Source organism: Lepisma saccharinum, chromosome 3 (assembly GCF_977018435.1).
Source record: "Lepisma saccharinum chromosome 3, izLepSacc3.1, whole genome shotgun sequence".
Classification (NCBI taxonomy): domain Eukaryota; kingdom Metazoa; phylum Arthropoda; class Insecta; order Zygentoma; family Lepismatidae; genus Lepisma; species Lepisma saccharinum.
The window spans coordinates 56373716-56396464 of NC_139231.1; the positions used below are offsets into that span (position 1 = coordinate 56373716).

The 22749-nt window shown below is 36.6% G+C and overlaps 1 protein-coding gene across 7 annotated transcripts in view; it reads right to left on the minus strand.

Moving 5' to 3' along the window:
- Nucleotides 1–1499: 1499 nt before the first annotated feature.
- The window catches only part of alt (SMC superfamily domain-containing protein aluminum tubes), a 233372-nt gene continuing 212122 nt past the window's right edge, over nucleotides 1500–22749 (minus strand). For 5 of the 7 annotated variants that reach the window (XM_083118594.1, XM_083118597.1, XM_083118600.1 and 2 more), the window contains 5 exons: nucleotides 12872–13036; nucleotides 8716–8880; nucleotides 6236–6298; nucleotides 4383–4422; nucleotides 1500–3533 (listed from right to left, as the gene is read on the minus strand). In XM_083118594.1, the coding sequence (XP_082974720.1) occupies nucleotides 3460–3533; nucleotides 4383–4422; nucleotides 6236–6298; nucleotides 8716–8880; nucleotides 12872–13036 (507 nt within the window). In that variant the 3' untranslated portion in view covers nucleotides 1500–3459. Of the gene's footprint in view, nucleotides 3534–4382; nucleotides 4423–4694; nucleotides 4785–6235; nucleotides 6299–8715; nucleotides 8881–12871; nucleotides 13037–22749 lie in introns of all 7 variants that reach the window. The other 2 variants (XM_083118595.1, XM_083118599.1) reach the window with 2 other exon arrangements.

The window sequence follows — 22749 nt, forward strand, 5'->3', positions numbered from 1 at the left end:
AAATCGGAAGGGCACTACCCAACTTCAAGAGATACTACCTACCCAAACTTGCATCCCCCGGTGTCTACAAGACCACATGCCAATGCCTCAACACCTACATTGGCAGAACCATCCGCACCGTCCAAGAACGGATTAACGAACATGTAAAAGATTCCAAAAACGACACACCTAAATCAGGCCTCTCCCAACACCTCCACTCCACTAACCACACCATCTCCTCCATATCCATACTTCACCCAACCGGCTCTGTCATAGAAAACACCATCAAAGAAACCCATGCTATCATCCAGCAGAAACCAGCACTAAACCTGGACAATGGACAAGCACACCCAACTTGGCACCCTGTCCTCAGAAAGATCCCCGACCTGAAAAAGAAAAGATGCTATACACATACTCGACCCCCCTCCAGCCACGCGGGGAACAGGAACGGCACATTACCGAGCAACACGGCCCAGCCCCCCAACCCCCAACTTGCAACGCCACCGGACAACAGGAAGCAGACGACGCAAACCAAGATGCGCGCGCCAGTGCTGCCGAACGGGAAAAATCGCAACCACCGCCGCCCGGGAACAAACAATGTACTGACGCGGTACCATCTCCGCTTCAAACGCCGTACCCTTTTGTGAATGAAGACAGTGGATCTTCGAAATTAATAGGATTGAACCATTAAATTGTGCAACGCGGAATTACGAAATCTTGTAAATTTCACGTAAGTAATTTTAAACCGCGTTTACCGCAACCACCATGAAAATAATATGTTGTTTTGTATTTATATAATGCTATAAGTTGCGAGTCCGTCCACTTCACTCCGTGATCAAAAGTTGAAAAAACAAGACCTAATCCTTGCTCAACCTGTGTAGACACGCTCCTCCACTGTCAACACATGCCCACTTGCTCGGCTTTTGCGCATGGCCTTGCCAACTTAAGGATGACAATAATGTTACCATCTCCATTACCCAAAGTGTAAGAGTACAGCATACTCATTATTAGATGTTATGATATCAAATTGATTAAAATATTCATCACCTCAGAATAAAGGGGATTAATTGCCTCATTACTTCTCTAATATAATGATTTTTTTAAAAATGATCATGAATGAGAGCAATCCAAATTTCTTTACATTGTAACACTGTAGGATGACCTGCAATTTTCTTTCTTATGGTCAAGGAGAGATCTCCCTTGTTCTTAGATTGAACCCTGGGAACAGGGCCCTGGACCTTTTCTCAGGCATGACACCAACAGGCCACCACAACCCTTGCACTCCACCTTCAGTTGTAGTGCCTCAGAAAAGGCTAACTTCCTGCACAAGTTTGTATGGAAAGATCAGTCAGGCATGATATTCAGAATACTTAGATGGCCAGACGTTGATTGGCTAGAACCCACCTGTCTTTTTCCAGTACTAGATCATGAATTGATCGCTCAACATGATTGCGCACTGAAGAAGCTTATATTTCTGTAAATCAGAGAAACAGGATTGTCACTTGAATTAGAAACCATGATTACTTTCAAATAAATTTATTTCCAGTATTCAAGGAAAAAATTACCATCATCATCAAGAAAAACTTCCACATTCCTTGTTAACAGTGACTCTACAGAATCAGCTTTCACTTAATTACAATTGTTTTTAACTATAGTTCATTATATGATAAAAAAAGGTTATTCATGCTTTTAATTATAATTACGTTTGTGCTCTAAATTCACCAACATCTGTTTCAAAGTCTCATACAAGAAAAAGAAAGGTAACATTAACTGCTTAAAAATATGCAGCGTGCTTTGGTTTGGTTTCAAGATCTACTGAACGATACATGACAAAGGAAAAATGTACAAAATCTGCTTATTTTTCATTGTTTCTAATGTAATCTCACGTGCCAATTACAGTACGTACAAACTAAGCACATGCCTTTTCCTTAAAAAAGGAAAAATTTTAGCCTATGATGTACAAAAACATTTGTGTTGTTTCAAATATACTGCTAGTTACATCCATAAAAGGGGAAAAAAGAAAAGCTGGGGAAAAAACCTGCATCCATTCTTAGCTATTATATAATAGATAACATATTCCTATTGAATCTCAGCTTGCAGTCATCCATCTGCCGTACGTGGCAGTCTTATTGCTAATGCTTATCATGTGGAACATTCATTCTGAAACTCTCAGAGCACAGAGGATGGGTGAACATCTTTATCAATTAAGAGTATATATAAATATATATATGAATAAAATAGTATTATCAAATGTATAAATATATGTCAATATAAAGGAAAGAGAACACACTTACAAACCAAGAAAAATTCTTATATAATACAGCATTTTCTGTACAGCAACCTTCATCCCTATTGAGTTGCTGTGAAATATGAGAATTTCTCTTACCATCTTAGGATTTTTACCTATCAGCTATTCCAGCTTTCTATTCTTACTTTATACATTTGGACTGAGCTGGTTTGAATATATATCTGTTGCAAATTGCCTGCCAATTTAGTTGATATTTTTCTAGAGACCAGGGATCGTATGGGGAAAATTATGAGGCAAAAGTGGACCTTGTGATTTAAGGACTGTCAGATTATCTTGCTATAGTTGCAATGTAATTTTTATACTCATTCTAACCTTTATTCACAACTATTTTGAACAATTTCAATTTGTTACAATGTTCAATAATTCATACTTGTACAAGAATTATCATCAGTCCAAAGTGAAATTGGCTCAGTCTAATATATAATGTCAAATCATGAAATGAAATAGGAAAACTCTCCAGACAAGAAGGAATTTCTAAATCAATCGTTGCAATTCCACTCTTCAAGTCACAATTTGACATACACTAGCCTTTCTGACTCACATTTCGGTTTGCATTTTTATATATATAAAACACTCAAATTGGAAATCAAGTAATAATATTTCAAACACCTTTCCTACCCTTATATTTATCAGGCCCTATAATTAACGAACAGTAACAAAAAAGCAGATATCAGATTGGAGTTTGCACAAAAAAAAAGTGAAAGACATATTTCGAGTCACATAATATTGCACAACGTTGTCAAAGATATTCACCCATCTATATTCATATCATTTACTTTTATATAATTATCAGACAATTAATGCACAGGATAAATTACAAACGTGAAATAAATAACTGATGTTGCATAGTTTCACATCCTTCGTTTCATGACATAAAAAAACTGCAGCTGAGCTATAAACTAGCATAAATTTCAAAAGTTACACCACTGCTGTATCCCACGTTGGTTAAATTTTTTATGGTTAAATTTAGCTTCATATTGTTTACTAAATAACTTTTATAAACTTAATTAAGCACCATAAATTCCATCCCACACCCACACACACACACATACATTTTACAGGCATCCATATCAGAAACTAAAGCAGTCGCGTTTTCTCTCATGTAAATATTCTATCCGGGGCATCATACGCACCACTACACTTCGTCTAAGAGACTTTGCTTATAGTAAATGTTATGATGATCCCTTCCTGGATGAAGATGTGATAGACTTTTTCTTCTTCATGCTTATTTTTTTCCTGAACCACCCTGTAAAGAATAAACAACTTGCATTTAATACATTAGCAAAATTCGTGATTTAGTGCAGTGCAGTGCAAAAATATTATCTCTGAAAATTACATTTTATTCCATGAAAGTTCAAACGTTATGAACAGTTTTTGTTACTGATGACTTTTTCTTAGTGAAGTAAGTTTGTGCAAGAAGTGAAATAATTATCAGAAACTTGAAAGACTTAGTCAAGTCAAAAGAATTTTCTGAACAAAAGCATTAATACAAATGAAGTTAATTTTTAATTGAATCAAATACAAAGTTTTCAAAGGTAAAGAAGCACAGCAAAATGTGAGTAAATATACAGCATGCACCGTAATAACTCGTGTTTTCGATTCATTCCACATGCTATAACTGAAGACCTGTATTTACACCTTTTGAACACTAAACCAAAATGCATGATGTATGTATGTGTATATTCATGTGGAGTAAAAATGAACAAATGAATACATAAAAAAACATGCTTTCGCTTGTGTTCAAAGATGGTTAATATGAATGAACGTAAAAGTTGCATTTTCTGCCCTAACCTTGCCTTGCTCTGTTACTGTAAACCACTGCTTGTGACAAGCAAGTATGATGTGGATAAATAAAAGAAACACCTGCACCAAACAATAACAAAAATGAAAGAGAAAGAAGAAAACCATTGTAACGGAAGCAAGTAAAAAGCATCAGCAACACACAAAAAATAATAAAAATAAAACAACTAAAATCAATTCCCACTTGTTCCCAAGCCATGTATGCTGCTGTCATGCCAGCAGGCTGTAACTAAAGGTAACAAGGCTGAAACCACAAGTGTATGAAACAGTGTCGTACTCTAGACCGCAACCCTACCTGCTAACCTTCTCTGCTTAACAGAAGCTTGCCTAGTGGTCTGTATGGAAAACACAAGAAGATGCAGTTATTCAAGACTGAAAAAGATCTCAATCGAAGTTTACAACTAAACAGTCTTACAATGAGTACAGAAAACCTCGTCGTCAATGGAAACAGTGCCATGCACACATCTCAATGTCCTTCAAAAATCAAAAACAAAATTAAATCTAGAATTGGTGCAAACTACACGCATGGTGCAAAACTGAAAAAGACAAAAAAATAACAATAAAAAGAATATGGTTTCGTGAACAGCAGAAGCATTGTACCTCCTACCTTCTTCTTTTTACCCTTGGACTTTTTCTCTGTCGTGGCACCAGAGTCAGGTGACGGATGTGACGTCGACTGAGCGTCAACTGAACTGAACTGAAAGTTAAAGATGGTTAGTAACAAAGGCTCTACAGGTTAATGGAAAATATCTACAATGTGGTTAAACCAAAATAATTGCTCATCTTCAACACCTACCTACAAATCAGATAATTTCTGTAACACTGAGAGGAAACAGATCACCATACCCAACTGAAGTCTGTAACATCTATCCTTGGCAGAGAAAAAAAAGAATGGCAGTTCACAAAGAACAGCACATTATAAAAATGGTCCACCGTTTTACCAACGCCCTACTGACATTACTGTGGCAAGATTTCCCAGATATATTTTCACTTAATGTTGAACATTACAAATGTCACATTTAGAGGTTTGCTCTTCATTTTCTCAACTTTTCCAGGCATTTTGAAATAAATTTCAAGCCCATTCTGTAAAGTTTTAAGCAATACTTGCTTTATGGTATACTTTTTGAGTGGAAAAGTGAAAGCACATTGATTCCAGGTACATTCTTTAAGTATGCACTATATTTACTACTTCCTGGAATTTGAGGATTAGTTGAGTCTCTTCACTCTTCCATCTTGGCCAGTGGAGACCATGCATATTGATGAGATTTCTTGTAGATATATAAAAAAATAAACATTGTGGGCCCACTCAATACAGGTAGGCTCATCAGCACTGTATCGTACCTACAGTGGGAATCGAGCCATTGCAAAATACCCTGGAACGCATAGCAATTGCATCGATCATTATGCTAACAGGGGGAGGGGGAGGTACAGCAACATCTTTTATAGAACTCTACATGATGATGACAATACTGAAACAGATGCAAACTGAAGTATGTTGGATAAACATGCCCATCCATGGCACACGTGTATCTACCTAAATAGCCATGAGAAAGAAAATCTGGAATTTCCAAGGTAATGACATGAAGTCTAATAAAATAATTAACCTACTGTTAGTATAAATAGTGTTAACTTTCAGGATAGATAAAAAATAACAACAGTCTGTTTTGAGAAATAAGTTCTTAAGCATCTACAGAAAATGAAAGATAAAGCAAGAAGGCGATGCTATATTGCTTGATAATTAGCCACTGATTAAAGAAACATGCTTAAGAGAATTACAATTCTAAAAATACTCTTATCACAATAGAACAAGAAGAATTATTACTTTAACCTTTGTGCACAACCATGTTTGCAAACTGGCTAATATAGCAAAACATATGCAATTTCTCCCCTTTAAATTGGGAGGCACTGAAGAATTCTAGTCTGTACCCATATGTATCTCCACATGGAATGTCCAATGTCTTTCCCACATCAAACAAGATTCCAACAGGGATTCGGAAGAAACCAGATGAAAGCTAAACACGATCCATGCACGATATCCATTTTCATGCTGTAAAAAAGAAATTTGCAACACAAATCGCATCAATTAGTATTCCATAATGGCACAAAACTCCCACAACAAAACTGCTATTCTGCTACTTGTCAACTTACATCGGAAAGGGAAGTTTCACTCGATGGTCCATTTGTAGTTGCATTGTGGTTTTGGTTCTGTCCCTGAAATGAATACACAAGACATGAGTGCTACAAACTAGTGATGTGAAAAAAGACAAAATTTTCAGCTTCATTTTTTTTAAAGGTAAAACCTGATTGCCAATACAGTAGTGTCTCGTTTATCTGATCTTAGCTTATCCGACATTCCGTATTATCCGACATACCAACGGAAAAACAAAATGGTGTGCATCAAGAGTTACGGAGGGTGCATTAAATGAAATAAAAACTATGAAAAATTTAGTGAAGCTTTGTATGTTTGGTTTACACAGTTCAGGGACATTGAGCAACAAGAAGCTACTGGAATCGACATAATGATGCTGCAAAGATGGCAAGACTTGGCAGCGAAGAAACGGCAATTATCAGGAAAGCAGACTATGATCAAAAATGTCTTTCAATCATCACAGGACTGAACTTTTGAAGTACTGTACATACGTACTGTGTTTAACTTCAAACAATTCTGTAACTGTCAGTTCATTTTTCCAGTTAATTTTTTCTGTATTGTAAAACATGATTACTATATTAGGTTCGTAATGTGTAAAATTATAACATTAGTTTGACGTTTAATAGGCTTTTTCTTAACACCTCCCTATTATCCGACATTTTTGCTTATCTGACGTTCTGCCGGACCGTTTATGTCGGATAAGCGAGACTCTACTGTATTTACTTAATCCTGATAGTGCGAAGGTGAGTCAAAAAGTATCAAGTTGGTAACAAAAACCCAAAATTTACATGGTAAAAGGTTATCGTGTGCTATGCCCTTACATGCCAGCAGTCATCACATACAGCAAGCAAGGGCCAGAAACACTGGTTTTTGATCATGATGCGGCAACGTTCACCATGCAGGGTTACCTACATCAAGTGCCAACCATCCTTCGAAAGTGAAATAGATTGTTGTCACATTCTTAACGTTCATCCATGCAGCACAGATTAGTGGTTGCCTCCGACACTTATACCTTCTCTCAAATGAAGCACCTATCACCATACACACATATGCATCTTGCTTACCCTATTTAGGGTTCTGGCATTCAAGATAGAATCCAACTTTTAGTAGACTGGACCTCTTTATGCATAGAATAGAATGGTCTTTATTTAAGCAGGCATGTTTTGGCCTCACGGGCCGTTCTTACAACCAACCCTTATCAAAGATACAATAAATGAATAAAAATAAAAAGAAAAAGCACATAATGATCATGATAATACAATAAAGATAATATAAAGATTATACAATGATAAAATAATACATTTAATAGATTAGTATATATACTGTAGAGTAAAGATAAGTAATAAGTCTTCGATAGTTCATTGTGTGTTTGGTTTGTTGGTTAGATATGCATTATATGATGTATAAGTGCAGGTGCACCACTTGGAATGGGAGGTTTTCAAGCATGCACTTTTCAAATGTGCAGTGATGGTCAAAAAATAAAAATACTTTTGAAAAAATGTAGGACAACAATTTTGGCATAGATAGTTTTTTTTTAAAAAAAAAAACAAAAAAACCGAATCATGCTCTTGTGGTAAGGGAAATGTTGTTATTCCTTTAATACCACAATTAGCAGATTTAAATTTTGCATGGGAATTCCTATTTGGAAAGCTCTTGTGGTCCCCACAATCAACTGAAGTGAATACAAAAATTCTTAAATGTAGTACTGTTATGATCCTACAACCATGTGAAGTTGTGTTGAAAATCAGCAATAGTTAATTGAAAAAAAAAACAACAACATTGATTTAGTTTTGGCAATATTAAAAAATGATTCATGCCATGCTCTACATAGGGGTTAAACAGGGGCAGACAGAAGTTTTAAAAAAATATTTTCATGAAATTTTATTTTTTAATAATTTTGCAGGGTTTCCACAAAATAAAAAAAAAACTAGTACTTTTTAAAGATTGATCTTTTGTGGTACATAAATTCAAATATACAGCCTGCTGCTAGAACTGATAGTCTACCTGGGAATAATCTACAACATTACCATTTGACTAGTGCAAATGAAGTGTCCTCTTGAAATATGCACGTTAATAACATGAATCAAGTTTATTCAACATTGCTGAATGAATTATGCAAAACATAATGTGATTTCAGTATCCAATTCTGGTATTTAATTTCCCTGAGTTTCAGGTTTCCCCAGTCTCCAAGTCAGTGGGAAATTTGCGATACCACTGGCACAGCCTTAATCTCAAGGACTTCAGCAAACATTGCTATCAGGTTATCTTCAAAGGATGTGCACTCCACCTGTAGGAAGGCCAAGACGAAGATGGAGGGACAACGTTGAGATGGACCTAAGGGAAATCGGTAGGGATGGAAAAGAGTATATAGAACTTTCTCAAGATAGGGAAAGATGGAAGGCCTGTGTTGCTGCAGCCATGAACCTTCGGGTTTAAGAAGGCTAGGGAGTTAGTTAGTTAGTTGGATGTGCACTCCTACCTTTAGCTTCACCATCTCCTGCTGCAACTGCTGCTTTTCTTCCTGCTCCACCCTGAGAGAGTCCTGGCCTATCTGCACCAAGCTCTTCAACTTCACCACCTCCTTTGACAGCTCCTGGCTCCTTGTGTTCTCCTGCTGGCACTCCGTCTTGGCTGCCTGCAGTTCCTACAGGATACAAACAACAACAACTGAAACTTCTACAATCCTAGTCTAATAATAATGCACTTCATTATGATGAAAGCAAATGGCAACAGTTCAGCTTTTATGCCATAATCTAGGCCTGCTCAATCTCATCCATGTTTGTAGGAGAGTGTGCATGTGTGGACTTCAGAGTGAGCAGCAGGACTCTAGGGTTGTAAGAGGGGTTAAAGGGGAAAGTGAGGAAGGCAGGAAGCTTTGTTGATTGCATTCAGGCAACCTCTTGTCATCTGATTTGTGACTAAGAGGACAGTGTGTCATTGCGATCATGGTCAAAAGAACAGAAGGTGGTTCCATGAAAAGGAGGGTGCCTTCGCCTGCAGTATTTTCAACCTCTTAATGCACGCAACTCCTCGCTTCTGTTCTGCTACTTACTGATCTTGAAGTGCAGTGTGCACTGCACGGAGCACTTGCCTCCACAATGCAAGCAAAATGGTCAAGCCTGCCATCAAATTTAAACTGATATTGGTGAAGTACCCATACAAAATTTATCAATATGCTGTGCCTCTTTGAAACTTTTTTTCTTGCAACTTAGTGTCTGCCTATAAATATATAAATCCTCTCAGACTTGACTGCACCCTACCTGAAGCACATACAGGGTGTCACCACACATATAAACCACCAACATACTTTCGCAGTGTGTAGTCAAGGCAACAAACTGTTATTTATTCAATCTTGCTTACCGGGGCCTTGCTTTGATGCTATGAAACCTCATTTTTTTTTATCCTCTTACATATGCAATTATGCAGGATAGATGCATGGTTGCCACCAACATTATTTTGTTTTATTGGAAAACATACTAAATTTATAGTACCCTACAGGTAGACTATGTATCCAATATACATAAGAGCCATCTTCTGGTGTATAAATGCATTGGAACAACAATCAAGAATTAAATATTTCATGCAAAAGCTTCAACTAATATAAGAAGAATACGCATAAATAATGACAGTTGCACAATTTGTGGGTAAGTTCTAAGCTCTGTGATTTCACCAGGACACAATTTCTGTTGTCAGTATTGTTTCCATACCATATTATTACTTTCTGTTTGTTCCCTGGCCAAATAATAATAAATAAATGTTAGTGGCACCCATCAACCTGAGCTGCAAGGTTGTTTTCTCTTCCTGGTAAGTGGATTTTTTTTATTTCAAAAAACTGAATTCTGTTTTACCAGTGCATAATATTACAAAGCAAACAACCTAGGTATAAGTTTTCCAGGACACCTATTTCATGAGAACAGATAACAATATGAAGCTGCAAGGTACAGGATAAAATATGCCATTTTCTGAATGTTTGCACAGTCCAAACAAGATCCTGATGACAAAGTTAAGAAAATGTATTTCTTGAGGTCTGCTACTGTGTGAAAGTTTGCATTTGTGTATGGCAAAATCTTGAATATTTTTTAATGTTGCATTCTGAAACAGTCTTGCCACAGAAGTCAATATAAACATACTTACTATATGTAGGTATTTCTAATAACTATTACCTGTTATTTTGTTTTCATACCATTCTTGTTCACAAAATAAGGAACGTAGGTAGGGAAAGGCTTAAAGGCTGAAATGTACCTGTGAAAGGAATTTAGTTTAAATTTTTCATGAGAAAAATTGCAAAATTTCCTTACATGATAAAAGCTTGAGTACAAATGATCACGTCACTAACAATATACAGAACTGACAACTAAATAATATAAATATATACTGAATACAATCTATATAAGGAGCCACAGTGGTCCAGTTGGTAGAGCATCTGACTGCCAAGCAGGAGACTTAATGTTCGATTCACAGGTGAGTGATCTAAGGTTGGACTTTTTCCATCTTGCCTCTGCATAAAGTGAGTCAGGTTCACCCAGCTTCAAATAAATGGTTACATGGGTGGCCAGAGCATGGTAATGATCACATTGCCTCTAAAATTGGCCAAGAACAAGAATGTGTGGGGCCCTACCTCCACATGACCCTACGTGCCTTCCTGGCATGGTGCAATATGCACACGGAACTTTACCTTACCTTACCTGCAATGTGTATAAACCCCTCGTGTATTATTTCAACTTCTGATATGCATTCTGAATTTGGTGACTTGATTTTGAAAAATAGCATGACTTGCTTCAAAAATTCACAAGGCTCCCACTGACTTTGTCAAGAATATAATGGGAGTTAAATGGCATATACTTATTTATGCTAGTCTTACTGGCCACATCTGTTCCTTAACTTCATTTTATCCATGGCAATGCCAGTGGGAAGCTGGTGAAACAACAGAACTTTTAAAGTTTTATTTGTATGTGTGCTGTGTTTCTTCTTGTGCTCTGGCTCTCTGACAGGTAAAATAAGAACACTGAGTATTAATGATAACATGTAAATATACATCACAAACTTCTGTGAAAAATGTGGGTGAACCAGAGATTGAACCTGTTTCCTTGCATTTCATGCCAAAGCTCTACCAACGAAGTACAACATCAGCATAATTTTCATGTTATACAAGGGTGGGTCAACAAGCTTCTGAATGAACATGCAGTCAATAATTTGCTACTGTGAAAACTCTTTACACTCTCATCTGCCTGCGACATTCTCCTTGATTCATAAACTCATGAGAGTTCAATTTCCATTTACTGAAGAATTTCTGTAGGTTTTACGCTTCCAGAGGGAAAGAAATTACTGCTCTTCCTTGGTGCAAGTGTGCAGAGGAGCTTCATCCTTAAAAATACAAAATGTTGTTTCGAAGCTCACTTGATCACTGCTGCAGCCTTGAGGAAGTTCCATAACTAACGGTTGTTGCCTTACATGCATTTCAGTTGAATAAATCTGACCTACAATTTTTGTCAGACTTCTTTAAGATTCTCACTTGTTGCACCTTATAGTTTCATGCTACGAGGACCGACAATTAAGTAATGAGAATGATTTTACATTGTCCCACATGTGCATTCTATCTCTGAAGTAACGCATTCCTGATGTAGTGTGGTCCATAATCCACAACCTGGCAACACCCCATGAACTTGCGATAGGCATGCTGGGAATTATGCCGCCATGTCGTGAAGGAGATGCAAGGGTGTCGTCACGTAATAGCTATGGAGCAGCGAGTGAACATCAAGTTTCATGAAGGACATTCTGAAAACTGCTTGCTGGTATAAACATTTCTTGAATTCTATTGTTGTGGAGGACAAAACAGAGCATTTTACTACGGTCCTTGTACGAACTAACAAATCGCTGAATGGAAGTCACTAAATTTACCAAGAGGCAAGAAAATGAAGCTCGAAAAGCCAAGGGTGAAGACAATGTTGTGTTTTTTAATGATAGCAAAGACATTATTCATCATGAAATTGTTCCAGAGGGCGAAAGTGTAATTGGTTGTTCCTATCGTAGTGGTCGGATTGATTATGGAAGAGAACTGACCGTATCAGACCTCAGTATCCTGAACCAGGCAGTTGGTTCCTGCTCCACAATAATGCACGGTCCCACAGAGCAGTAGTTGTCTATACATTCCTAGTCCGAAAACAAGTGAATGTGTTGAATCATCGTCTTTACTCCCCAGATTTATCCCCCTGTGATTATTTCCCGTTCCCGAAAGTGAAGCTGCTGTGGAAATTATGCACTTTTGATGAGCACAGGACCAGTCAACAGGTTGTGACGTCCAATCTTCAAGTCATACCACATGAAGACTTGCAGATGTCGTATCGATCGTTGGCCAACCGTGCCAATTGCTGTATCGATGCAGGAGGGATGTACTTTTAGTAATAAACAAGCAATGTTTGTTTCCTTTTCACAATATAAAATCATTCTCATTACTTTATCGTCTGACCTCGTATATTAATTTACTTGCTTCTGCAGTTTAGAACATTTAAAAATAACTTTCATGATGATGATTACAAACTACTTATCTTTTGCCTTCTTTCAATGCAGGCATTTAGTATTTTCAGTTTAAATGTAGAACAGATAAATTACGCTTAACGTAATGGAAGCGTCCATACCTGTTTCAGTTGCTCAATCAGCTGCAACTCCTCTTGAGCCCTGCTGAGCTGTTCCTGCAGATTGCTGCTGTCATGATGCGCTTTCTCGCATTTCAGAGTCAAGTTCCGCTTCTCCAGCTCCTCCGACTGGAGCTTCTCCTGTAGCTCCTGCAGCTTGATCTGCATCTGGAAGGAAACATGGAAAGGCTCATAGACGAGGCAGAAGGGGATGATCTCACTGACACATGCATCAAGAAAGACAAAAACGTTGCCACAAACATTCTCCGTGTATTTACAGGCCACAAGGAAAGTGTACACAAAAACATACATGCCAAGCTTGTCCAAGCCACTGCTTATACTTAGACCGTGCTTGGTCTAATTTGTTGTCCTGGCAGATGCTTGCCAGTTTCTGGGATCATCAGAAATGGGATAAAAGTCGTAGACAGCAAGGAGCTAGTGGAAACCAGAGAAACTGCACTTATGAACACAGTGTTGCGGTTCAATCTTGACAATACACAGTTTCATGTTAGTGGTAATCAGGGTGGTTATTCTCTAAGACCAAGAAAAAATTCAAGTATAATTCCAGATTTTTAAGACAAAATTTCTAAAAATTCAAGGTGAAAAATAATAATTCTTATAATCCAAATTAACATGTATTAACATTTTGTACTAAACATTTACAGATAGTTCCTTCTACAACTCACTAACTGTATGAATAATTTCCACCCACCCACTTGTTCAGAGATGTCAAAAACTAACAATTAACACACGAGTAAATGATTATTGCTCTTGAATGTCTAAAAAAGATTCTCTCCCCCCCTTACTTCCTTAAGATCCAAAATTATGCAACAAAAACATCAACATCATGATTCATCTAGAACAAACAAAAATAGTCAACATAAATGTTAATGCCAATCGCCTCATGAGATCACTCTTGAAATCTAGAATTCACTGATTACCATCAAGAAATGAAAACAATAATAAAAATAATAAACTGATGATATGGAAAAAGTAGATAATGCCCCCCCCTCCTTTCTTTGTTCTCTAAAATAAAGTAGCCATGCTCCTAAAAGTACAAAATCTCAAAGTTATAATATAAATCTTCAATAAAGCAAATGTGACAGGGAAGAAAAAAAAATCAAAGGCACATGCATGTTGAATTCTCGGTGTGCAAAAATTCATGTATAATTCCAAGAATTAAAAGAATTCCCAGTCAGCAGACGCCATGTATAAACTGTATATATATCCATACATTTCCATATATCTTATCCCTCACAACATGGGCCTGACTCAAGTCTGTGGTGTCCACACTTCCTGTTAGAAAGATCAACATTCCACAAGCATGCGAAGGACAACAGCTTACACCAAACGTGTTTTTCACTGCAAAACCACAACTAATTAATGTAAGAGCCTAAAATGAGAAATATCACCTGCACATGTAGCGTTGAAAATTAAGTTACTAACAGTAAAGATACCCTGTGTCATGAAGACACATAGGAGGAATGCTAACCCCCACCACACACATTCATGATCTTGGCATTCTTTTTTAAACTTGTGATCAGCATCATGCTCCAGCCAAGACAGTATCCCATCTTGGCATTTAAAGGTTAAGCTCTTATTATTCCAACTACAGCATACTCACTTCATTATGGAGAGTTACCCTTAGAACCCACAAATCTGTTTCCACTTCTTCTAGTCTATTTCTATTCTTTTCTGTTTTGTTAGATTTATTAGGTATTTGAAGGTTGGTCTGAACATACAGAGCATTAAATAATTCGACATCTTGGTACTTCTTCATCACTATACAGGTTTACTTTATTGTGTCTGAAACCATCAGCTTTATTTTATCCACAAAGCAAGTACCTTTATCAAAAACCATTCCACCTATAGCCATACAGGGTGTTCCTAGAATCACTATCTATTTCAATGAAGGAAGGCTAGAATCATAAAGAAATTTGTGATTTGACATTAATACCCATATTCATATGCAGAATGAATGCAAATATTCTACAGCAGTCTAACGTAAATCTACATGTTCTTTACACACGACAAAACACACTCCACTGTGAGTGGCACAAGATGCAGACTGATGTTTTTCTCAATTAGGTCACGAGGCCTTACCTTCATAAACCTAGATTTGATGAATTCCAATACGAAGATGTCAAAAGGATGTCATATTGGTTGACTGGGGTTTTCCATTCTTGGTGGACCACCATGAATAAAGAATTAAATGTCAATGCTTTCATTGAAATAGATGTTGGCTTCAAGTTACTTGCAACCATGACAACAACTTTCACATAGGTTAACTAGCATGACAAATGACCTATGTAAAAGTATCTGCACTGATACTCAGCCAATAATTTTAGTTTCATCTAAACCCTAAATTTATGCGCTTCTTACAATATTCCCACTCATCTCATTGAAACAAACTCCCTGCCTTTTCCTCATTTATCAGGCAATTTAACTCACTTTGTATACAGGATATATTTTAAGAAAGTATGAAAGCAATAGTTCGGGTTACAAGAAACATCAAATGTTAAATGATGAACAGGTTCTATTGGGTTATCGATCAGGTGAGTTCTGGAACAGTTTTCAAGCTTTCCATAGTTAGTGCCACTCTCATTTTCAGGGTAGAAGTGAAGATGCAAGTGACATTAGCTCTCAAAAGCTTGAGAATTTTTCCGGAACTCACCTGGGCAATAGCCCAAGAGAATCTATTCATCATTCGTCCCCAGGAAAGCTTGAAGTGTTAGCATCATATGCTAAAGTATTACCTGCTTTCTTCAGCATTCTGTTGTTTTAAATTAGGGTTTAAAAATATGTGAAAATATATATTCATTACAAATCAACAACCAGAGCCACTATTCCCAGACTATTCCAGGATATATATTTTTGCAATTCCCTGATTATTTTCTTTAGCCATAGATTGAATTCATGTGTGTTCCAGTTTTTTTAGGTTAGTGGCTGGCTGGCTGATGGCTGTTTCTTCAGGCTTAGCATTGGGTTGGCCCCACCTTCCTATCCAAAACAAACAGCCAATTGTCACAGGATAGCAATTATTTTTTTTTTTGAAACATGCAACTGATTTATTTTTTACCATTAAGTGTACTATGCAATACTTTGATTTTGATTTGCTTTATTTTATTTCGCTTTTTGCACACATTTTGGCTAATTTGTGAAAATGGGGATGAGTGATGATATGATGAAATTTTTGAATGGACACTCGCAAACATCCATGCCCAGGCCAGGTTTCGAACCTGGGACCATGGCATCGTAGCACGATGTGCTAACCACATGCTACATGGATTTATAAATAGTGACAATACTTTGGACAATGAACAAGAGAATTCTTATGTTTTGTTTTAATTGTGATATTTCTTAAGTGTAGAAGAATATTTACTGCTGCACAGGAAATACAATGACTATCATCATATGGTACGTGTCATAATGCACGATATAAATACTATGATGAATTTTAATTGTGTGAGATTTTAAATTGGACATTTAAGGGCATTCCAAAAATATATCTTACTCTTGATAGAACTTTCATTACATACAATAGTAATTGATATGATCGAAGTAGGTTGACAAGTTCCCAACCCATCTACTGTCACAATAACTAAAATCACTCATGAAGGCTGGAACAGGAACGTATTGTGATGCCTTCTACAGAGTCAATCAAAAATTATTCTGGGGCACAAACACAGTTGGAAAAAAAAGTGATGAATTACGAATTTTCAAATCCATCTTCATTAGCATGCACATGATGTTTAATTTTTATAATTTAAACCCTCTCCCAAGTTCTTCTGTGTCACATATTAATGAAAGTTACTTGTAACCCCCATGAAGGCATTATAATCTCATACACTGGTAACAGGAAATGATAGGGAGAGAGGAGACAGGGTGAGAAATGGCTGGAATGGAGGGAAAGTATCGTAAGCTTTCTCTGAAATATCTATGCCACAAAAATCATCAAAATGCTCTAGTAAGGGAGCGAGTGAAGTCAATAATTTGGAAAGTGCCAAGGAAATAAAGTTCCAGTGTTAATATTGATCAAATAGTTCTTATTCCCAAAGAAGGCATAATCTATTATGAGGTATGGGAATCGCAGCAAAAAAAAGTAGGCCAAAAAACTGTAAACAACAATGGTGATGATTTCTATTAGTAATCTGTGGATCTTGATGAAACTAATAAATTAGAAGATATACTTTCTTTAATCCACACATATCTATAATCTAGTAAATAGATATCATAAACTTGTGTGTAATTCACCTGGCACAGATTAAGTGAAATTATCTACACTCCTACAAACAGAATTTGTGTCACGACAGACCTATCAAGATGAAAGATCCTTATGTAAAGGTCAATATGATTTCATGTGAACAAAATATTTTAAGCTTAGATTTAAAAGTGATGCAAGAATACACACTTTTCATTTGAAAACAAATTTTCTTCATGAAGATTTATGTCTTAAGATACAATATATTTTTATGTAGTGTAGTACAAGTATAAATAACTTGCAATTCATGTAAGGTTGTTTGAAAAGGTATAAAAAGAACACTTTATTCTGTAAGGTATAATTGTTCGTAACTTACATGTTCATTTTTGTTTGTATTTTTTTCATATTACTAAATATACATGCAGAAAGTTTCTAATGTAAAATGTGTTGTTGTTGTTAAGTGAACCTGCACCACCCTGGAACCAGAAGTCATGTCTTCCATTTCCCTTCATACTTTATTAGAGGTGATACACTGCAACACATATTATTGCATGCTACACGCACTTAAGGGTCTCTGGCATATATAATAAAACCATTCTTGTTCTACTGTAATTATTATTATCATGAACAATACCTCAATCTAAAAGTAAGTAGTCACGGTAACCAGTTGCTTAAAAAGTAACTAACCTCTTACCATTAATTTAACAATGGATGTAGTCTGTTCATAGAAAGAGGGGAGAGGTGGGGCTGAATTCAAATAATGAATTTGAGCAATTCACTCACTGTGTATTCACTCAATCTACAATGCAAAATAATCTGTGGTTTTTATTTTACTTTATCTGTGACGTTTTCAAGCTACACAAAGATATACATACAACACCACAACCTCATCTGACTAGCCATGTGAGGTTGTGTTGCTGTATGTATATCTTGGTGTAGCTTGAAAAAGTTCTGGGAAACCAGGACAAAACGTTGAAGATAAAGTAAAATAACCACACTAAAAATAACTTGTTAGATTATTTTGCATCTACAAAATGTGGTTACGAGAACCTTTGAGAACAATATAGAGACTCAATCTACAAGCAGAAAGACAAAGAAGATCTACGTTTGTTTCTACTACAATAAGAATGGTGCTTAGAATTTTTGAATGGGAATCAAACTATTCCTCCATTTTGCCATCGGCAGACATTAATGATATGAATCACCCATCAGATGGAGAACACATTTCACATTTCCAGGAAAGTAAACAATTGCAACTGTTGAATATAGGGAACAGAATCTCCCCATGGTGCATATATTGGGTTACTGTATTGATAAAAGAAAACTCTAAGCAAATATCTTAATAAACTTATTTTCTTTTCTTGTGTGTGTGCTTTTAACCCAGACACCCTGTATAAGTTATCCAAGTACTATAAATATTAGGGATTGATCTGATATGAAAATTTTGCCACTATAGATAAAGTTCCAAACACCAATAAACAATCTGATATAAAATTGCAAATGTTCCTTTAAGAACTTTAAGAACATGAATGGTTCATCAACCTCATTAGTGAATATACAAAAACATATCACTGCAATGATTCTTGCATTGAGAAATAAAATGTACATTTAGACATTTACTTTACAAAATTATGGCATATGAATTATATGTTTATAAACAAAAATAACAGAAATTTGCACCAAATTACAGGTTATTTATAAATATATCTGATCAGTAATTTTACTGATAAACCGATACATCAATATGTTTATATCTACCAACACCAAGAGAGTACAGATTAATCTGTTCCATCCCTAATAAATGTATTAAAGTACAAGACATGAGGAGTTATATCACAGATAAAATACGCACAAGAAAGTTAACGCTTGATGGAATAGTACAGAGAATTGCTAACAATGTTTCTGAGATTTGCTACATCAGTGTTTCACATATCAGTTAACATATTTTATTTGTAGCACGTGAAGAGATATCAAATATTTATTGAAAGATGAATTATCAAAACACACGGAGTTCTACACGAGGATTTCTGAAATCCATCTACCTACTGTAGTTCTAATTTTCAACTCTTGTATCTCTAAAGGTGGGAGCTTCAAAGTTGAAAACCATGTTTTGTTATTACACCTATAATTTACAGATTACAATCTCATACAAAAACTATTTACATATTAACACAAACACATAAACACACCAGTGGCAGCTGATGAAGGGGGGCTGCAGGACTGTCCTGCAGATATTTTGTTGCCATTAGTGCAAAAATTAAATAGGGGAAGTATAAATATTTAATTTTTGCACTAATGGCAACAAAATATAATTTGCTAGGGGGACTGCAGTCCTGCAGCCCCCCTTCATCAGCCGCCACTGAAACACACACACACACACACACACACACAACCATGCACACAGGCCCAAGCCACCTGGCAAGGCAAAAGAATAAGGAACAATGCAGTGAACTTACATGCGTTGTAGCCCATTGTTAGATCTAAGCACACTGTCATGCAAGTATGGGAACCATTAAAATGTAATACCACAGTGTTATTTCCAAACCATTTACTTTTCCATACACAACATGAAAATGAAGCTTGCTATTCTTAGTTTCCAAGTGGCACTATTTTATCTGGCTACTGGCTAGGGAATTCTTTGTCTAGAGTAACTGTACTTTTTACATAACTCTTCTACATCAATCATGATGAGTGTGAATGAAGAAGATCAAACAATAGAAGATGCATCCTTACTCAAGATTCCAACCTAGAACCTTTGGCTTCATAGTGTTATGCCACCTACTCCACCAAAGAGGTTAGTGATGAAAAGTAAAAGTAAGTGACCCAGTGTCACCAACTACCCCAACATGTTTTGCTGCAGGAAAAAAAGGGGGGAGAGACTACAAATTTAGAAATAAAGATGTATCTGGGCCATAGATTAGATCCTGGTATAAAATCTACTGCTTGGAGTAATTCAAAGCTAAGGGTAATCTGGAAATCACCTCTGGTGAGTTGGTAAAATAAAAGAAAATTTAAATGGGGGTGGGGAATTATTGTATTCATTTATTATGAACACATTTATTATGGCAAAAGTTCACATTTCTTTAAAAAGAAGATATTTTTAAACTTCCACCTTCTTCTTCTACTTGATAGCAAAATTAATGAACAAAACACGGTATGACTTATTACTACATTGTTATTAGTGCCACATACATTTAAAAATGCCTTCTTCTGGTTACTTATGGTTAGAGGCATGCATATTTCGTTTTTGACGAAAACACAAAATATGAAATAACATGTTATAATGTTCAAGTTTAATGTTCCTGAAAGGTGTTAGGTGCATTTTCCTAGCACGTTATGTCACGAAATGATGTGAAATGAACTGAAAATGTGAAATAGACTCAAACACAAAATGTAAAGTTTATTTACCAACATAACACTTTCTGAAGTCTGATTTATCATGTGTTACGCAATTCACAGAAAATTTATTAAATCTGCTTCAAATATTTGAGAAGCAAAAATAAACTACTTTACACAGGAATAAAAAAGTGGCCGGGGTGGCTCAGTCGGTAATGCGTCTGACTACCATGCTAAAGGTCCTAGGTTCGATCTCTGGCCGGTTCAAATCCGGGAACTTTTCTAACGTTGGAAGCGGCCCCGGTGCCCACCCAGCATCGAATAACATGGGTATCTGGAGGAAACCCTGGGGGGGGGGAGGTAAAGGCAGTCAGGGGCGTGATGCTGATCACATCACCCCCGCTCACGCCCGGATCAAGAAAGTGTGGGGCATTACCCCCCCACCCCCTATATGCCTTCATGGCGTTGTGCTAAGCACAGGGGAGCACTTTACCTTTACACAGGAATAAACTTAATACTCTGATAACTACATAAATGTGCTATTAGAAGGGAAACTTCTATTTTACGTGTAGTTTTTACATAAAATTTCACAATACATAAAATGGTGTTATACTATTCACCATTTTAACACTGAAATATTACTTTTGATCGCAAAATCTGCCCAGTTTTTGTACAGAAATCTTGATATTTTATTCACCATAAAATAGGTGGCCTTACATATGGTATATTTGAGGGGTGCTGCTGTTACTTTGAAAAACATTTTTCTCCTTTGAAAGTATCAACCAGTGCGTAATATTCCACAGATGTCAATTTCCAGACAACATTTGTTTCATAGAGCTGTCTTGGCATAGAATAGAAAGACAACGGTAACATTAACTACACTGCCAACACAGGAGATAGGGTCATTAGCACCAGGTTAAGAATCGCAGGGATGAAAAGAGGAGCCTTAGTTTGCTTAATGCTTCCTGTTCAAGTTCCTCCCTTCTCTCAGATGACATTCTGTCTACTGAAATGGGAACTTTCTTTCAATCCACAATTCTCCACCAAAAGAAAAAGGTGCACATTCCAGTCTATTCTTATTGTACTGGCTGCCTTTCCTTCCTACACTCTGTAAAAAAAAATTAGCATCACTGTATTCTTATTACGGATGTTGACAATTTTGAGTTTCGCATGCATGCATCTTTCCTGCGCAACTTGAATTCAATTGATTGAAGTATTGGTCTGGTATCACTGCGTAGTGTGGTGTTATTCTTTTGTTGATTTAGTGTTTGGAGTGTCCGCTAGAGGGTGTTGCAATCAGTTACTGCTGCAAGGCTTTGTAATCAATTGTCAGGAATCTGTAAAACGATTGTTAGTAGTGCAACTTGTGACGTGTTTTATGTTGCAACTACATGTCCATTATTGACAGTTTGGATACGTTATCATATTTGTGAAGTGTTCTGGTGGTGTGTAGTGTATTTGAGCGTGTTTTCTCGAAAAAAAATGGGCAGAAAGTGTGACATTTCACCACGTAAGCAAGGAATGGTTCTTGCTTTGCATATGGATGGTCATTCTCAGAGAGATATTGGTCGACAACTTCAAATGCATCAATCCACAGTTAGCTGCTGCCTGCAAAAGTAACAAGAACATGGAAAATCTTCACTGAGAAGTCACTGTGGCAGGAAAAAAAAGACATCACCTCGATTGGATCGTATGATAAAGGACATGGCACTGAAGAACAGAGGAAAGAGTTCACGCCAAATTGCACATAAACTTCAAAATGAGGTGGGAGTTAATCTTACTCATGCTACTGTAGTATCCCGACTAAAGAAACAGGATGTTTCTAAACATGTCCCACGTAAAAAACCCAGACTAACTGACGCACATGCAAAAGCTAGACGTGAGTTTGTCACACGTTATGGCGCATGGAATGATACAGATTGGGAACATGTGATATTTTCTGATGAAAAATAATTTAAATTGCTGGGGAATGACAGCTCAGTTAAACTGTGGATGCGGAAGGGATAAGAACTTGCAAAATCTTGTATTTTAGAAACTCAAAAGTTTTTTTGCAGGGTTATGATTTGGGCATGTTTCTCTGCAAAAGGGATTGGCAGGATGCATTTTGCACATGGACCGTTAAGGCTGATCAATATCTGGAAATCCTGAATCGGAAAGTTCTACAAACTGCAGGAGATCATTTTTCTGGACAGAATTTGGACTACTTTATTTTTCAAGACGATAATGCAAACTGTCACCGTGCTCAGGTGGTGAATAACTGGTTTCATGATATGAATATTGAAAGACTTTGGTGGCCGCCCAACTCTCCAGACATGAATCCTATAGAAAACCTGTGGGCTATGAT